Source organism: Lissotriton vulgaris, chromosome 12 (assembly GCF_964263255.1).
Source record: "Lissotriton vulgaris chromosome 12, aLisVul1.2, whole genome shotgun sequence".
NCBI lineage: Eukaryota > Metazoa > Chordata > Amphibia > Caudata > Salamandridae > Lissotriton > Lissotriton vulgaris.
In genome coordinates, this window is record NC_141700.1 from 557,603,964 (window position 1) to 557,621,850 (window position 17,887).

The window sequence follows — 17,887 nt, forward strand, 5'->3', positions numbered from 1 at the left end:
AATGACCGGAATCGAAGACTTTGAAGTTGAAGAGTAGCGTCGACTGGAAACGCGTTCAAAACTATATTGGCGAAGCTGGTGAGGATTGCGCGCCGTAGGAAATCGGTTCCAACACGGAGCGCTGGAAACACATCCGAGCCCGGTGGCAGAAAAAAACAATCTGGGGATGGAGCCGATGCCCATGCGCAGTATGATCCAAAGGAGGAGTCACCGATCCTGTGACATCCAAAGACTTTTCTACAACAAAAACAAACTGCAAACATCCGGGCCCAACACTAGGTGGCAATCTATGCACAGTGCGTAATCTGCAGTTCATATGCCTCGAACATAATGTTCTATTTAGATTCCGGAAATAGGGGATGAGAAATTGCTCCTTTTTACATAAATAAAAAACACCTGAAACATTGGCCTTCAGAAAAATGTAAAAAGGAACGAGAAGTGGATTAGAAAAGAGAACGTTTCTTTCAAGTCTCCTATATAATGATTTCTTATAAGACAAGTGCTAGGATAGCTTTAATTTCTATATTTACAAAGTAAAACACCAATTAATGACTACATAATTTTCACAGGACTGGATTTCAGGGCAAATTCTTTATTGTGGTTTTCTGGATTCGCTACAGAATCTGAATACATTTTGTGCCCACAGGATTGGTGAAGGCCTAATCTAGCTTTTTAGTAGAATGGAAGATCATTTTCCCTGGAGCATAAACCACTGTGTAGGAGCACTAACAGTTGTGCTACAACAAATACTAACAAAATATGTTTTCCTAGTTTTTAATTGTGTATCCCCTACTTCAAATGTATGGAAAAAAACAGCTTTCTCACACTTTATCAAGGGTGTCCAAAAAATATAACTACTTGCTTTATCAGTGCATGTTCTGTAACAAAGGTCATACAGAGTTTTGTATTAAATGCACAGGACTTCAAGAAGTGTCAATCACTGAATTCTATTGAGGAATGCTTTCACATTCTTCTGCACATCAAGAAACATGGCGCAGAAGCCTGCCCTACTGCGATTAATAAAGAAATGCTGCCAGCTCCCCACAAATGGTTGTGGTTGGTATAGGTCGACCAACTTGGCTACAATTACCTTGAGTCCTTTGAAGAACTGCTTTGTGATGGCCACAGCATCCTTAGGACTGAAGAGGTCACTGCCACGCGATCGTTTCCCACCATAGTCCACCACTGCAGAAATCAACTGTACAGTAAAGAAAGTGGGATTTATCTTTAAAAATTCATACTCCATTTATTCAATTACACTTCCCAATCTCTGTTCTAGAGCACAAAAGAAATAGGCAAAATCATCAACTATGATGTGTTGCAAAACAAAAACATTCATCAATGATTAAGGATACTCTGTGAGGTGTCTCCAAAGAGAGTTGAACTGAGAAGGAGGGTGGTCTTTGGTAGAAACATTTATCGAAATATTGGCTTGTGGGTTGATTCCTGGCAGAAAATTGTTGAAACACCTGACAGTATGTCCTAATCACGGGAAACAATCAACAACAGTGCATTGCCCATTCAAACACTTAGGCCTAGATTAAAATCACAGTGCAGGCTAAACATGTGCTCAATGGTCATGCTTGAGATAAAATTGAGAGAAATTTAAAAATAAATATAATAATCACCGTAAGTCGTTGGGTCTTCTCTGCGCTTGAATTCAGCTAAGCAGCCGCTCTACCCTATTGCGATCTCTTGCAGACATGAGATCTAAAAGTTTATTTGTGCTGAAACAAAGTCACAGCCTTTTGTACTTTTGGGCCGAGCATCTTAAACCTAACTCTGGCAGTATGCGTTTAGTGCACATCTTTGCATTGCCCGGAGTTGTAATATAAGCATCAATAAACCGTTTTCCCTTTTTAAAATTCATTTTTGGAGGAAAATAGTCTCAGCAAAATAATTAGCTCACATTATTTGTTCTACTTAAGGTGCACGAAACAGCGATTTCTTCGTCGCGGAGCTGTTAGTCAGCTGGTTGCTGCTTGCGTAAAAATAATTTAGAAACAGTTGTTTTAAGAACTGCAACAATAGTATGTGTGCATCTATCTTTTAAGTAAGCATTTGCGTAACTCCAGCAAGCATCGAGTGATAAAATCACGAAATAGTTTCCGTGAGAAAATATGTTAATCAGTTTTTCTTCACAATGGAAGTGCCGTGCCCTCGGATGTCAGGCTGTGCCACTGGTGACGCACATTCTCTTTAGGGGACCCTTCTATGCTGTACAATTCAGCAATCTTTTGTAAATTCATCTATGTATTTTTCTGCAGTGTGACACCCTTCCTCCCCAAAACCCCCCACATACTTTGCAGCCTTTCCTGTATATATAATATACAAAGCACACCAATGAAGTGCATTACTTGCCAAATGTGTTTTTAATCGTACATATGTTGCTGTCTCCAATCGATTCTTTTTGCCTGGAAACTAGTGCTTAAATGCCTTTAAAATCTCTGGTATGTTCCCTGTTTGACTGCCCTGGTATGTATGTGGTGATTACCGTGAGCTGGGGATGTCATTTGTGCCGTAGAAGAACTATTTGTGCATTAATGCACACAGAATGCGTTCTAATGCATGTGATCAAGGTTAATTTGCACTTTATGCAATCTGGAGTCCCGAGTTTTAAAATATGGTTTCCAGCACCATCAAAATTGTGTGATCCTGGGCAAATCGTGTTTTTCTGTCTTGATTCTACGACCTTCCAATAGGGGGCAGGTATTGGAAACGGAGTATCCGCCGCTAAAAATGCAAGGACTGAATTCCATAGTTCATTTTCAGATGGATACATGGACTTTATTGAAGCATATTTTTTTACATTGCTCTACAACATACCTTAAAAACATTCCCAATATCTCTGGCTAAACACTTATGAGGTCCCAAAGGCAAGACCTATTGGCTATGTTTGTTTCTTGCTGTGCACAAATCCACGCCCGGCGCCATTGGGTGAGAGTGTGAGGCAAAGGGGGCTTCCATCGGGTGGCAATGTCGTGCTTGGCAACCTTAATGGCCGTCCCTAGAAATGACCGGTTAGGCCTCGAGTACACCCAAAAGAAGCCTCAAAGGGGAAAGGGGGACCTCCCAACCAAGCACTTCAGACAACTCTCCCACTAACTTAGTCTAAAATGTTCGAATTGTGGGACACAGCCAAACTACATAGTATTTATTAATGTATTTAGTGTAATGTCAAGGTGCAATTAGACCACAGTTAATCTCTTGGACCCGAGATGCATGATTATGTGGGGCACACTGACAGAGTGGGGCATTACTGCATTAAGATTTTTAGTTGTATTGAATACATAGCAGGGCTCAATGTCCGGGACAGCTTGTGGGAAGGACAGAGTTTCAGAGGACAGAGTGGGTGTTACAGTTTAGGTTTCATTCACTTTATAGGCGAGAGAAAACGGCTTAAGGAAATGTGTGGACTTTTTACAGCGTCATCATCGATTCCATTTTAGAGCACAGAGACAGTGAGGGAGTTAATGAACATTTTAGCCCCAAGAGACTCTTCTGCCCTCCATCGGATCTGCTTATGATGGTGCCACCTGCTAGCAGAAAGCACAGACATCTAATGGTTAAAAGACTCAGTTACATGAGGCTACCGCTACAATACCTTGCGGTTTCTATCCGAGACGCCCCTGTTCTTGAGGTCCATCAAGAGCCCAGGCAGGTTGTTGCTGCTGTGCCGCTCGTAGTGGAGAGCATAGAGCATGACTAGCCGGACTGCATCCGTCTTGGACACTCTCAGATTCTGCACCAGCCTGCGCACGTTCTGAAAGTAGAGAAAGAGGGTCTCTGAACAAATCAAAAGGAAAAACTAGAATTTTTAAATCATAAACTACATATCTTTCCCCATGGCTGATTGTATACTTGCCCAAATGTAGTAAGTCATGATACAGAGGATCTAGTGACTTCACATTATGAACTGGAAACCACTCACACAATGACATATGGGTTTCTGCGCATATCAATTTTCTACACTGGGTTAAATTCAAATAGAATAAACATGATAATTTCGGATTAGAAGCTGTCTATTTTTTAATATGTGTAAGTTTAATTTTCTACACAGTCAGGGAGCTAACATTGGATTTCATAGTAATCATGCTACTGAACGTTCATACCACTACATTTCGATTACTTCTTCAAATTCTGAAATTTGCAGATTCACAACAGAGACTCGCAGAAATTCTGTGACAAGTTACTGATCACAATAAAACTAGTAATAATAAGGTGCACAGAGTAAATGGTGTGATTTGTGCTGTACCACACATGATTTCCCCTATCATTTACATTTTAGAGACTTCCACTTAGTTTCAAGGCCTATCCGCGGTGAATGAGATTCTCAGTCCATTTAAAAAAACCTGTCTCTTTAATACTTTTCAGAACAGATACAAACAACCTAAAATAATGATCTGAAAGCCCCAATGCTAAGTAATAAGAAACCACATGCACTTTATTACCACATATTAACAGTGCAATACAACACCTGGATTCCTAGACACATTTCACCCATGGTCATCTCTACAAACATGACAGGCTATACGCTTATTATTGTATATGGGGCAAATCAAGATAACAAAGCGATTAACTGGTCCATTTTAGAAGATATTAAATCATTTTATATATCACCAAATTCAGACAAACAATAGGAAGCCTCATGCACTAATAAAAAACATACTCGGATGTACTTACCAGCCAGGCTGCAGAAACAACTCTGTGAGATCACATCATTAGGAAAGGCCATTCTCTTGAGGTCTGATTTTGGGCATCACTTTAGTTATTAGCATGTTTCTCTTATTTCATAAAACTTGTAAACAGGAGATATAGAATCCGAAGATATGAATCTCCATAGCCCAACCAGCAATGAAATGCTACCTGGAAGCTCCCTAACTGTGAGAGGCATGCCCGCACAGCACGGCCTACAAGTGTGCTGGGGAGAGCTGTTCTATGAAGAATTGCAAGTACTATCTGGAGGAGGCCTTTGATAAATGGACACGCTGGAGCACTGTCTGCAGGATTCCAATACTTCAAGGATGTGAAGGCCCTACGTGTGAGAGATCAGTCCTGCTAGAAATGCAGACCAAACCACTTATGTGAGTCACTGTCCCACAGCAAAGGGCTAAAATCCTTGACATCCTTAAAAGCTACAACTACTGCATTCGGGTATAAATAAGATACTATTTAGAGACACAAGTAAAAGCTACCTAGGCAAAAGTAATTGTCAATTTCTTTAGTATCGGGGTGCCTCACTTCTAGGAGCCACCAGACCACTAATTAAAAGTCTCTGGGGAATACAAAAATGCAACTAGGATAATATTTGGAGCCCTCAAGGTTGCCCAGGTGTCCGCTCTGCAGTGCTCTTTGGATTGACTATTATTTTTGTCTAGAACAGAGTTCTGGGTTTTTGGCTTTTACTAAACAGTGGACCATAAATTGGGTAATTGTCACATCTGTTCTTTACAATTCTTTGCTGTATCAGAAGTGTGGTGTAGTGCCAAATAAAAAAGTTAATAATATTATGACAAATATTATAAATCCATTACTTCAAGGAATAGAAACATTTGGCTAGAAAGTGCTTGCTTGAATACTCTGATTAAACAGAGTCTTAAGCTCGGCTTAGGCCAAAAGGCTCCAAGTAGAGTACCCTTTTAAGAATGTCTAAAACGGACAATAGTTGATGCATGAGGCACAACATTTTGGAACGTTCTTCCACTTCATAATAGACAGATCCCTAGATTCATTTAAGGTCCACCTAAAGCCACTTCTATTTCCTAACACTGGATATGGAATGTGAAATAATATCTCTGATATTGCAAGACTTATCTGCAAGTGATGTTCTACATTAAACAGATAACCATCATCATCAATAAGATGTCTGTCATAAGGGTCATTCTCAAAAGATCTGTCTCCATATCAATTAGATACATGTCCTATAAGTATGTCAGAGAGATCTGACTTACAGGAGACAACCACCCCAATAACTGTAGGACCTGTTTTGTCCTCAGAAGGGACTACTGGATGGGGTCAAAGAAACAACTTTATTATTTGAGGACGACACGTTAATAGTGTCTAAAATACCTAGTGGCCTGCAACTGCTTTTGGATCGCTTTGAGGCCTTTTGTGGATTAAGTGGTCTAGAGGTCAATACCTCAAAAATTAAACTACTGTTGATAAATCTGCACAAAACATTCAAAGGCAAAATGCTGCTGGGAGGGATTCCCCTTGAGAGAGTGGACACCTTTGATTAACTGGGTGTAAACCTATCTGAGAAAATGGTATGGAAAGATCACATTTCGAAGGGGAACCTTCAGGAAAGGCAGACTATTGGTGCACTGAATAAGGAGCATAGGACCTCCCAAACTAAACCAATAGCTGCCCCACTGCAGATTAACGATCACAAGATAGTGGGTTCTGCCCTGTTTGGGGCAGAACTCTGGGATCTAAAAATATGGAAGGCTTCATAGTAAATGAGAATACATTTTTAAGATCTATTTGCTCTCTCCCCCAGAGCACCCCACTTCAACCATTATGGTTAGACATCAGCAGACCTTCAATTGTGGATAAGGACCAGGCTTTGTCCCCTACTTTTTTGGCTGCATTTGAAACTAACCCCTGAGCTCTCCCACTATGCCGCTGCGCTTGACGAAGTTTGCACGCTTGTCCGGTTTAAGAAAATTGGGTGGATTACCAACGTTAGGTCACTGCTCACAGCGATAGGCTTGGGAAGCTCATGGGAAGTCAAAGATTCTGATTTATTGCCCAGTACAGGTTTGGTTAAAACCCAATACTGGAACTGGGTAGCGCAGACCTCTGATATACAACCATCCATGGGTCGTCTCACATTAGAGTTTATGGAATTCAAACCGACACGCACCTCCGAACAATATATGGAGGTCATCACTATTCCACAGGATAGGAAACTCTATATTCAATTTAGATTTGGTTCCCTTCGTGTAAACTCACTTACATCAGCTTGGAGGCAGCCCATGCCTGTATCAAAGTACTGCCTAGGGTCCCCTCTAGCGACAGAGACAATTAGCCCATTTTTTTTGTTTGCCCTCTGTATAATCTACAGGGAAAGAATTGGCTATCTTCCGTTTGTAGACTATTGGGCACACTATGCCTTCAAGCGGCACTTCGCATCCTGAAATCAGATTGAAGGCCTTCAGTTGCATGCGGAGTTGCTAAGTTTCTCGGTAAACTGTGGATCATAAGAAGGTATGTGTCTAAGATGCGATAGTATGCACTTTCTTAATCTGTATGAATTTTCTACTGTCCAGGGTAACAATCCTAATATTATGTCCTTATGTATACTGACCAGTCAATGCTGCTTGATGGGTTTTCTCTTTGTACTGTATTTGGGGTAAATGTATTTGAAATTATAGTTTTTATCTTTTTGATCTAGTTTTATTATTTTAATAGTGAAGCTCTAGATTTTTTGCTGATATATTGTACTTAATGAACTTCTGTTCTGCATTTATTGCTGGACTAATGTACTTTAAGCATTTGCACTTTTCTGGTCGTAACTACTGAATAAAGTTTATTATGACTACTAACATTTTGCAATAAACTTTCCTATAAGGATGGTCTGAAATCATTCTATGGGAAAACTACCCTAACAGAAAAATCAAAAGACAGAAGTGAGGGAGTGTTAAGTAGTGGATACACTGTACAACACAAAGGACCTCACAACAGCGACTGTAGATTTCTAACGGGAACGTTATACATGGATTACATGACCTGTTGCAACTCTCCATCATGAGTAGAACTGTCAAAACAGAAAGTGGAGGCCATCTTCCTGCTCAGTGAGAGTATCTTTCCACTAGGAACTTTTAACAGGCAAAGCATTTAAGGGAATTGACAAAAGTCTCAGACAGATTGAGGCACCATATTTTGGCACAGACAAGGAAGAGAACAAATGAGAAAGCTTACGACAAAAGAAACCCTACATTGAGGACCGACCAGGAGAAAGTCCTAGTTGTGAAAATAAAATAAGTATATAAATACATTTTTGGTTTTGGGTTTAGCATGAAAAACCAACCTTGTCTTCCAAACCCAAAGGAGTACAAATACTTTCATATATTACTGAACGTTGTCAGTAAAGATCAGACAATTAGATTTGGAAACAAATAACATGAAAGATGAAAGGAAGAATTGGTAGGAAGTTTATCAAATCTACACAACACAAAAGAACTGACCCTTCAGGATGCACGCACAGAAACAGAGAGAGGTGGCACAGTGTAAGACAAAGTGAGAGAGTCTGATGATCAAGAAGAGTGTACATTCTAATGACAAACTGGAAAATGGTGGCCTGAAAGGGTTGCCCTGACAGGCGTTGACCAATGATGGGAATTTAAAGATATTTTTAAATAAGATGATAAAGAAGAATAGATTTCCACAGCACACCATTAAATCTTAGTAGTAGTAGTAGAGCTTAGTGACCTGGCAGAGTGACCAGCAGCTCAGCGCATTGGAACAAGGGGGTGTCTGATGCCAGAGAGTTGAAATCTAAATTTGAAGCCTCTGCTCTCTCTGGCATCCAACAACCTCCATCCCAAAGGTGTACAGGGCAGCCGGGGTGGTGTGGCACTGGTAACGCAGCGGGTGCGTATGGAAATAAAGAAGATCTAGATGGGCGTTCTGGAATGGAAACAGGGAACAGAGATTTCGGCCATACGTCATGGGATGGAAGAGGCAGAGAAGAGGAGCGGTGTGGAGCATTCAAGGGGCTGCAGGGGGAGTGCGAGTCCCATGGGACAAGGGCAGTGGGTATGAGGTAGGCTGGGGAGAATAGGGAGGTAAGCAGGGAGTTGAGCACAGCCTATTAGCGCAGGAAAAAATCCCTGGTGCATTTTCAAGCTAGCAGGCACGCAACACAGGAACTTGACTCCTCTGCTGCCTGATGCTCACCTTCCTTTTATTGGCCCAGCAGCAGTGCAGAGCTAATAAAAGAAGGATCAACCTGGCAATTTTTGCAGATACTCTTGTATAAATCACAGGATTTTTACATAAGTTCAGGTTTTTTTGCTAATTACAAAATTATAATATCCTTGGGGGGGTCTGACTAGAGTGCGTAAATTAGACTTTCCAGCATGGTCGCTGCACAAACATAAAACCATACTTCCGCAACTTCTCTACTTCACCCACAGTTCAAAATACAGTAAAAAAAAATCAGATAAAATCAAAGTTCAACAAAAACTGCATTTAAACGAGTTCTATCCAATATACGGACTTGGGGAATTAATGATTCCAGGTTTCATTGTCTGTAATTCCTCATTCTTCCACAGGGTTTCCCCTAGAGATTTCCACTTTGGGAGAAACATGATAGAACATAGTGTTTCTCCTTTTATTGGATTTTTGTAATAGGTCCCATTGGGAATTCAGGGACACTCGTGATGAAATCCACTGACAGCAACTCTTACTTGAGATGCTCATACAATATAAAACTCTTTATGCAAAGCCCTCTTTAGAGCTCAGTCCAGCTTGAACCAAACACCTAAGAAATATAAAAGTGACAGACTGCCCCTGTTAGCAGTAACATGCCCAATAAGCCCCAATATCATAGGAAAGATTATGATGCAGGCATGCAGAAAGCAAGTATTTGGTGTGTAATTTTACATCAAGAAGACTCTCAATTTAAATGGCATAACCTATTAACCAGGATCTCCCCAAGAACATATGTAAATACTGGCCTAAACCCAGTCTCTAGATAATTAACAGAGAAAATGTAGAGTGAGGAAGAACAACAGAGCTGGCTGGTCCTTCACTCCCTAGTCAAAGACTTCTTCAGCACCACCGGGTACAGACGTTATTATCTTTTGATATAGTAGCCAGATCATTTTTGATGGAATTTCTGGCCAGTTACATTCTTTCAGCTCTGACGGTTTAGTTGCCCTCAGAGAAGACCCCACAACTCAATGACTCCATTCATCGACGACTGTCATCCTCAGGGTCACATAAAGCTTGTACTGTTAGCTGCTACCAGCTGCATTAATCATCACTGATGTCCTGTCAGGCAGGGGTCATCTGTGAACTTCTGCAGCCCCTGGAGGGGTCACAGACATAGCTGTGGCCAACGAGGACAGAAAGCCTCAGTCTTTAAGGCACGCTGACCACCCGGGGCACATTTTACAGCTCTGCCTTGCCTGATTGATCATTGTGACCTTGCACCTCATGAGTGCTCGCCCCAAAAATGAAATTATGTATGTATATATATATATATATATTCTATCCGGTCTCCTGCACAAGCCATGTAAATGCGAAGGAATCACGAGCCACTCCAGCCAGGTAGGGTTCAAGGTATTTTTAATGGGCAAAGAAACAGACGCGTTTCGAGCGCACAGGCTCTTGGTCATATATATACACACACATATATCTCTCATGGCGGAATGTTGTCAATAAACTAAGCAGCACAAGTTAATTGGAGTCCGTATTCGTTCATCTGCAGCAGGGAAATGAGTGAGCGAAGTTCCAAGGAGATATAGAGATATATTATATATATATATATATATATATATATATATATATATATATATATATATATATATATATATATATATATATATATATATATATATATATATATATTTCTTTCTGTTTATAACTCAAACTGAATGAAGGTCCTCTGTGCCTCGGCTGCCATTTGAGTCTCCAGTAAATGCTGGAATGCTGTTTTCAAGTCATGCCAATAGAAACAAGGGTGGCCACACTGAGGACTGTGTGTTAGGCAGGAAGTTAGCAAAATCATTACTCATTTACTATGTACCTCCAGTTACTACAATTATAACACCTGTGTTACAGCTGGCACCATGCATTGATATCATTGAGAAATTCGTAGAATTCCAACTGCAAGTGGCAGAATCATCGCATTATTGAGACATGCACATGTATTCTGAACTGCAGCCGGCACCATGTCCCAGCACTGTGATGATCACAAGTTTCTCATGATGTTCCTCTAGCCGACCGGTACCATGCATAGACATCCCAGAACTGGGGCATCATCATCATAAAATCTTTATTTGGTTGACAAGAACAACCGTAAAAGAACACAATAAATACAGTATAAAATCATCTCAATGTTGCACTTTCACATAAAATACATCTCAGTTAAAAACCCATGACAGTAAAATACAAAACAAAGAAATCAGTCAGGTCTAGATCTCCTCGACGTTAATGCTGCATGTAAAAAACACAGCACAGTGAACAAAACAAGTTCATTAGGAAGTATCTGCAGGTAAACAAGGGCAGGATGTACTTGTGAAAAGTTCGGGGATTTCAGTATCAGTACTAAAAATTGCTTTCTGGGCCTACTAAAATAATCTCAAAACACTATAAAATGAAAGGTGTCCTGCGGAGAACTATTGTCGCAGCCGCCTGTCACCCTACTCCCAGGACCGGGGCATGGAAAGGGTTCCCATGATGCATCTCTTTACAGACCTGTCCATCCCAGAAAATAGTAAGGAAGTAAGTCTTTTTTTGAATAACCTTGCAGGTCAAAGGAATTTGATCATAGTTGAGAACCACTTGTGGGCCACGTATGACAGGTGCTTCAGTACAGCCAGATTTTCCCTTAAGACAAACTCTCCTGGACAAAGGCAAGACTGCAGGTGCAGATGGCCCAGTCATGGCCACTCGCCTCATCCCTCAGCCACTAATCGGAAGAGAAAACCAGCCGCAAAGGCAGCTCTGCAGTTGGTGGCGGTGGAAGCTTGGCAGAGGAGGAGAGGAGGGGTCTGATGGAAGCTGCTATTTGGAGAGTAGAATGGGATGGATCAGCAACCGAGATGACCGGAAGTAGAGTGGACAATAGCAGGGGAGTCAGGACGAGGGTGACAGGATATGGGGTCTGAAATGATAGCGTAATAGGATGCGCAAAACTGAAGACGTTATGATAGTGTTGTACAGAGAACAGAATATAGATAAGTGTTAATAGTAGAGGGAGACAACGCAGGGGAACAAGGAATAACAGGAAATGGGAAAGGTGCAAGGGGAAGGATGGACGAGTAGGCCAAATAGGAGAGAAAGGGGGAGCTGAAGAGCAAGAGAAGAAAACAGAAAGGAAACAATGGAAGAAGGTGAGAACTGGAGCAATAGAAACAGACAGAAGTGAAGAAGAAATGCTGAAGCAGAGAAACGAAAAGAGACAGAGTGCCGCCGCTAGACAAGCAACGTGTATCTATGGCGGGTAAAATGCATATTTATTACCAATGCTCAAGGGACTTCGCCTCAGCCCACTTCCCATCGTCACGTGTAAGCACTAGTGTGGGAGTACACTGCCTGCTGGTGCTCTCAGTACTAACGAAAGCTCACCTTAGTGATGAACATAAATCCTTTGATGCTAAGATTTGTGAATAAAAGCGATCTTCTCTTTCCACATTGTATTGTATTGTAATTGCATTTATATAGCGCTTACTACCCCTGACGAGGCGTCGAAGCGCTTTTTCGGCGGGTAGAACGCTACTCCGGGACTCATAGAGGATTAATGTTGAATTAGTATAGTGAAACATGCAAGTACATTTTAAGTGGTGGATAGGTTAGTCAGTTATTTGGATTTGGAATGATAGCAGAAGGGTAGAGGAGGACAAAGGTTTGTATTTATTTATCACTTGTTGACACATTCAGGAAGCCCATAAAGGATTAGTGGTGAATTAATATGGTGAAATATGAGGTCATTTCAGTGGTGGGTATTAGTCTGTTACTTGGAGTGAGAAGGATAGCCGAGGGATAAAGGGGGAAGAAAGATTTACATTCATATAGCATTTGTTACCCCTTATGGGTGTTGAAGCGCTTTTCTGGCGAGTAGCACGCCACTCCGGAACCCATAAAGGATTAGTGTTGAAAATTAGTATAGTATAAATATGAAGTAATTTGAGTAGTAGATATGTTATTCAGTTATTTGGGCAGCATATATTAGTATAGTTGAATATGGAATTTGAGAAGTGAACATGTTAGTCTGTTGATTTTGATTGAAAAGGATAGTGGAGGGATAAAAGAGTGAAGGTTTGGTTTTTTTAGGTCTTAGCAGTAGGAAGAGGCTTTTCATGAGTAAAAAGGAGTTTTGGAGGGGAGGAGTCAGAGGGGAGAGTTTAGAAAGGTTTGTTTTAGGGTATCGGTGTAGTAAAAGGGTGTCAAATGATGCAAGGAGGGGTAGAGCAGGAGAGAGTCTAGAAAGGGTTATTTTGGCGATCATAGTAGTGGTATGGGGTTTGGGATAGATGAGAGAGTGGATGTAGAGGATATATTGATAGATGTATAGGATGAGAGATTGGGTAGTGCATTGGAAGGAGTAGTAGGAAGAAGTTTGAGATGAGTCAGAAGGTTGGGCTAGAAGATATATTGAGAGAAGTATAGGCTGAGAAATAGGCTAGTGCATTGGAAATGCTAAATTAGAAGAAAGTGATAAATATATAGATCCATAAGTACATTGAAAGTATATAAATACATAAAGGAAGTAAGTATATTTAGATTAAATATATTGATAGAGGCACAGGATGAGAAATAGGGTAGTTCATTGGATATGCTTTTTCAGGAGAAAAGTAACAGGCACACAGATCCAAGTACATGGAAGGTACATAGATGCACAATGGAAGTATGTACATGTAGACCAAAGATGATTTTTATTTATTGATTAATATTATTATTATTTATTTATTTATTTTCTCTTAACAACATAATTATTTTACATGTTTGATAACGTAATACACAAATATAGGTACATATCTACAGTGAAAACAAATGCTTATATAAAGAGGGATATGCTGTAAATTTCTGTTTCCGTATGGTGCTTATGTGGGGAAGAGCCAAATCTTGAGTAGTTTTCTGAAGATAAGGTGGTTGTCGGTGGATCTTATGTTAGGGGGTAAAGAGTTCCATAGTTTGGCTGCTTGAACAGAGAAGGATGTGCCACCCATTCTTGTATGCTGGGATTTTGAGGCGAGATGCTGCTTTAGAGCGGAGGTTCCTTAGTTGAATGTGTTTGGTGATTTTATTCCTGATGAAGAGTGGTCCTATTCCATGTATTGCTTTGTGGGTAATACAAAGCAGCTTGAACGTGGATCTTCTAGCAACCGGTAACCAATGCAGGGCTTTCAAGGCAGGGGATATGTGGTCTCGTGGTTTGATATGCAAGAGTAGTCTGGCAGCCGAGTTCTGAATCTGTTGTAGTCTTTTCATGGTCGTTAAAGGTGATCCGTGGTAGAGGCTATTGGCGTAATCAAGTTTGGATAGAACAAGGGAGATGGTAGCTTGGACCTTGTGTGGAAATCCCAAATGAGGGAAAATTCATTGCAGCGTTTTTATAGTAGCAAAGCTTGATCTTGCTAGTTTATCCACTTGGGCATTCATCGACAGCTTGGAGTCCAAGGTCATATCGAGGTTTCTTACTTCCTTCGATACTTTAGGCAGTGATTCCAGTTCATCAGGCCATGCGGCAAGCGGGTTGTAATTTTTCCAATCGCCACATGTGAGTATTTCAGTTTTTGAAGCATTCAATTTGAGATGGCTCCAAGTCATCCACTGATCCACGGCTCTGAGACAGCTGAAAATTGTTGATTTTCCAATGTCTTTGGGGCATTCCAGTTGAAGGAGTATTTGCGTGTCATCTGCATAATTGTAGCACATGAGGTGAAATTTATTGATAAGTACTGGTAAAGACTTCATGTAGATGTTGAAAAGCATGGGCGAGATGATAGAACCGTGAGGGACCCCTGCTTTTGTTGAGTATGGTTTGGACGAGAAAGGTGGAGTATGGATGACATTAGTTCTGTTTCAAAGGTAGGACGCGATCCAGTCTAGAGCAGTTCCCTCTATGCCGGCTTCAAAAAGTCTTTGTTTCAGAGTATCATGGTCAACCGTGTCAAAGGCAGCTGAGAGGTCCAAGAGGAGTAGCGCAGCAACCCCGTTGCGGTCAACTGTATTCTTTAGGTCATCCCAGATGGCAAGGAGGGTAGATTCAGTGCCTCTTCCCGGACTGAATCCTGTTTGGAAATCTGAAAGTATGTCATTCTCTTCAATGAATTGTGACATCTGGGCGAACGCTGCTCTTTCTATCAGTTTGCCCAGGAAAGGTCGATTTGTAATGGGTCTGTAGTTGTCAGGGTTCAGGGGGTCCAAGTTTGTTTTCTTCAGTAAAGGGCGTATGCATGACTTTTTGAGTTCTTCTGGAAATATTCCAGTAGTTAAGGAATTGTTGATGATTCTTCTTACTGGAATGGCAGCAGAGGTTGTTAAAAGAATTGTCTTGAAAATTTGAGGCGGACAGGGGTCAGAAGGGCTGCCAGCAACCCTGCTTGCTTTAATCAGGTCCATAAATTAATCGTGTGTGATGTGTTGGAAGGAACGGAGAGGCTTGATTAGAGCATTCTTGGATAGTTGTTTTGTACAAGGGTTAGTGCTGGTTCTTTGTTTCTGTTCTAAGTACGAGTCCAGCATGTCTGCTTTGTCCGTGTAATGATTTGCCAGTTTGTCTGTGAAATCTCGAGTAACAGGATGAGTTCCTTCTAGGCAATTTGGTTTTCGAAATTCATGGAGTATTCCATAGAATTCTTTATATGCACATTTAGCGTTTTGAATTCTGTCTGAATAGTACCTTTTCTTAGCTTTTTTTATAGCCGACTTATATAATCTGTTAATTTTCTGTAGGTGAAGTTTGTCTTGTTTGGCGTTTGTTTTGAGCCAGGTACGTTGCAGCTTTCTAATTTGTTGTTTTATGTCTTTTATTTCTATGTTTCTCCAAGGCGCTTTTTTTCTTTTGTTCTGTTGTGTGGTTTTGAGTGGTATCAGGATGTCAAAAGCTTCCTGTAGCCACTCATATATATTCTGAACAGAATTTATGGTTTCCATATTTATACTGGATGTTAGTTGTGTTTCCAAGTGTTCCAAATTGAGTTTGTTCCATGGCCGATAGGTGGATGGATGTAAGGTAGTTTTAGGTGAGTCGCTTAGTGTTGTTTTATGTTGGAAAGCAAGCAAGTGGTGGTCTGACCATGTGACTGGAGTTATAGTTTGAAAGGTAACTAGTTCAGTATTAGCAAAAATGACATCTAGGATATGTCCAGCGGTGTGTGTCGGATTGTGGACAATCTGATGCAGGTTCAATGCGTCTAGGCCGGTGATTATTGTTTTTGGATGGGTCATATTGGTTTTATCAAACCAAATGTTAAGGTCACCCAGAACGCATAGGTTGGAGTGTATTGTTATCAGGTTTGAAACTGTGTCTAGAAGTGCGTTTGGGAATGTGTCCTTGCTAGGTGGAGGTCTGTAAAGGAGCAGGAAGTTACAGGTGGAAGATGGTGTAGAATTGCATCTTGTTAGAAGAGCCTCACAATTCTTTATGGAGATGTTGTCAACTTTAGTTATATGTATTGTTTACCTGAATAAAACAGCTAGACCACCTCCGTTTTTGGCTATACGATTTTGGTGATTATTTGATAGCCTAGAGGAATGGCTTCATGCAGGACTGGAGCCATATCCTCTCCCAACTACGATTCGGTTATGAATAGTATGTCTGGTTTTGCATCAGTGAAAAGGTCGTAGATGTGATGCTTGTTTTTAGAGAGGGATCAAGCATTTATTAGTAGACAGTGTAGAGAGTGGCCTTTGGTGATAGTAGGACTTTGTTTTGTAGAAAAGTGATCAGTGTTGTGTGGGTGTGTAGCAGGTGTGTTTTTAGTGCTGGTATTAGCTGTATTAGGATAGCAATCGTGTAGCTGTTCTGTATCGTGTTTCTCATCCAGCATGCTAAGAAGACATTTTGATGGGTCTGTATGTGTATGTGTTGGAGATGGTGTTTGAGAGTGAGTTGGAGTGCTTGTGGTGCTTTTGTGGTATAACATTGTTGTGAGGTAGACTTGGAGAAGCAAAGTTGTGAGGTGGGCACGTTGCTTATATTTTTTGCGTGTGTTTAAGGTGGAAGGTGTATGAGTCAGGGGAGGTGGTGCAGCATGTTGGTCATGTCGTAATTTTCTAAATTGTCCAATGGATGAGAGGCGGTTAGAAGAGAGGTGCTGTATTGCTGTATCTGTGTTAGGTGTGGTGGAAGAGTGAAAGCTTGGCATTGGAGTTTGTTCCTTTGTGTGCTTTGTAAGGTGGGTATATGTATGTATTTTGTGATGGTAAGTATTATGAGGTGTTGTGCTCTGAAGATCTTGTTGTGCTGGTATGTGTGATATGTTTTGCTTTTAATGTGTAGTGAAAAGGGGTGCTGATGTATATGTTTCATGCACTGGATTTGGTTGTGTAGTATTGTTTGTAAGAGGAGGTTGTGACGTAGGGGTGGTGATGTGTTTATGAGTAGAGTGTATGTTGTGTGTAGGAAGGAATGAAGTAGAGGTAAGAGTGTATCTTAGACTGTTTTTTTTTTCAAAAGTTACAAAGTGTGGTGGTATGCAGTGTGTGTGTTGTGTGTTAGTATTATTATGGTAGAAGGGAGAGGAGGGTGTTTTTGGACAACTGATGGAAGGATCATTATATGTTTGTTAGTGATAAAAGGTGGTCTGTTAGGTGTAATTACTGCAGGGAGAGTGTGTCTGAATGGGATGTAGTTATGTATGGTGTTGATTGGCGAGTTGTGTTAGTGATGAGTGTATTGGTTAGTGGTATAGGATAGAGTTGTGTACTGTTTGTGGGTGATGGTGGATATGTGTGGTAGTTGGGCTACTTCCAATTAAAGGTCTAACCCTAACCCAATAGAAACACCAGATACAACCATCAATCATTGTACACATGTGCCAACCACTAGCAGACCATATAAGGTCACTGGCTTGTGAACACAAAATGGTGGCTTGGTGTCAGGGCTGGACTGAGAACCAAAACCGGCCCTGGCAAAGTGCTCGGCCAGCCCCCTGGGGTGCGACCGAGCTCTTTGTCGGGCCAGTTTTCGGCTGATTTTGTTACAGGG

General features: G+C 41.0%; 1 protein-coding gene across 1 annotated transcript in view; it reads right to left on the reverse strand.

Annotated features, from left to right (window-relative positions):
• VPS45 (vacuolar protein sorting 45 homolog) overlaps positions 1–17,887 on the reverse strand; it is a 322,652-nt gene that overhangs the window by 200,396 nt on the left and 104,369 nt on the right. The window contains exons 11-12 of the mRNA XM_086945373.1: positions 3,605–3,763; positions 1,091–1,198 (exon numbers count right to left, since the gene is read on the reverse strand). Of these exons, the coding sequence (XP_086801499.1) occupies positions 1,091–1,198; positions 3,605–3,763 (267 nt within the window). The remainder of the gene's footprint in view (positions 1–1,090; positions 1,199–3,604; positions 3,764–17,887) is intronic.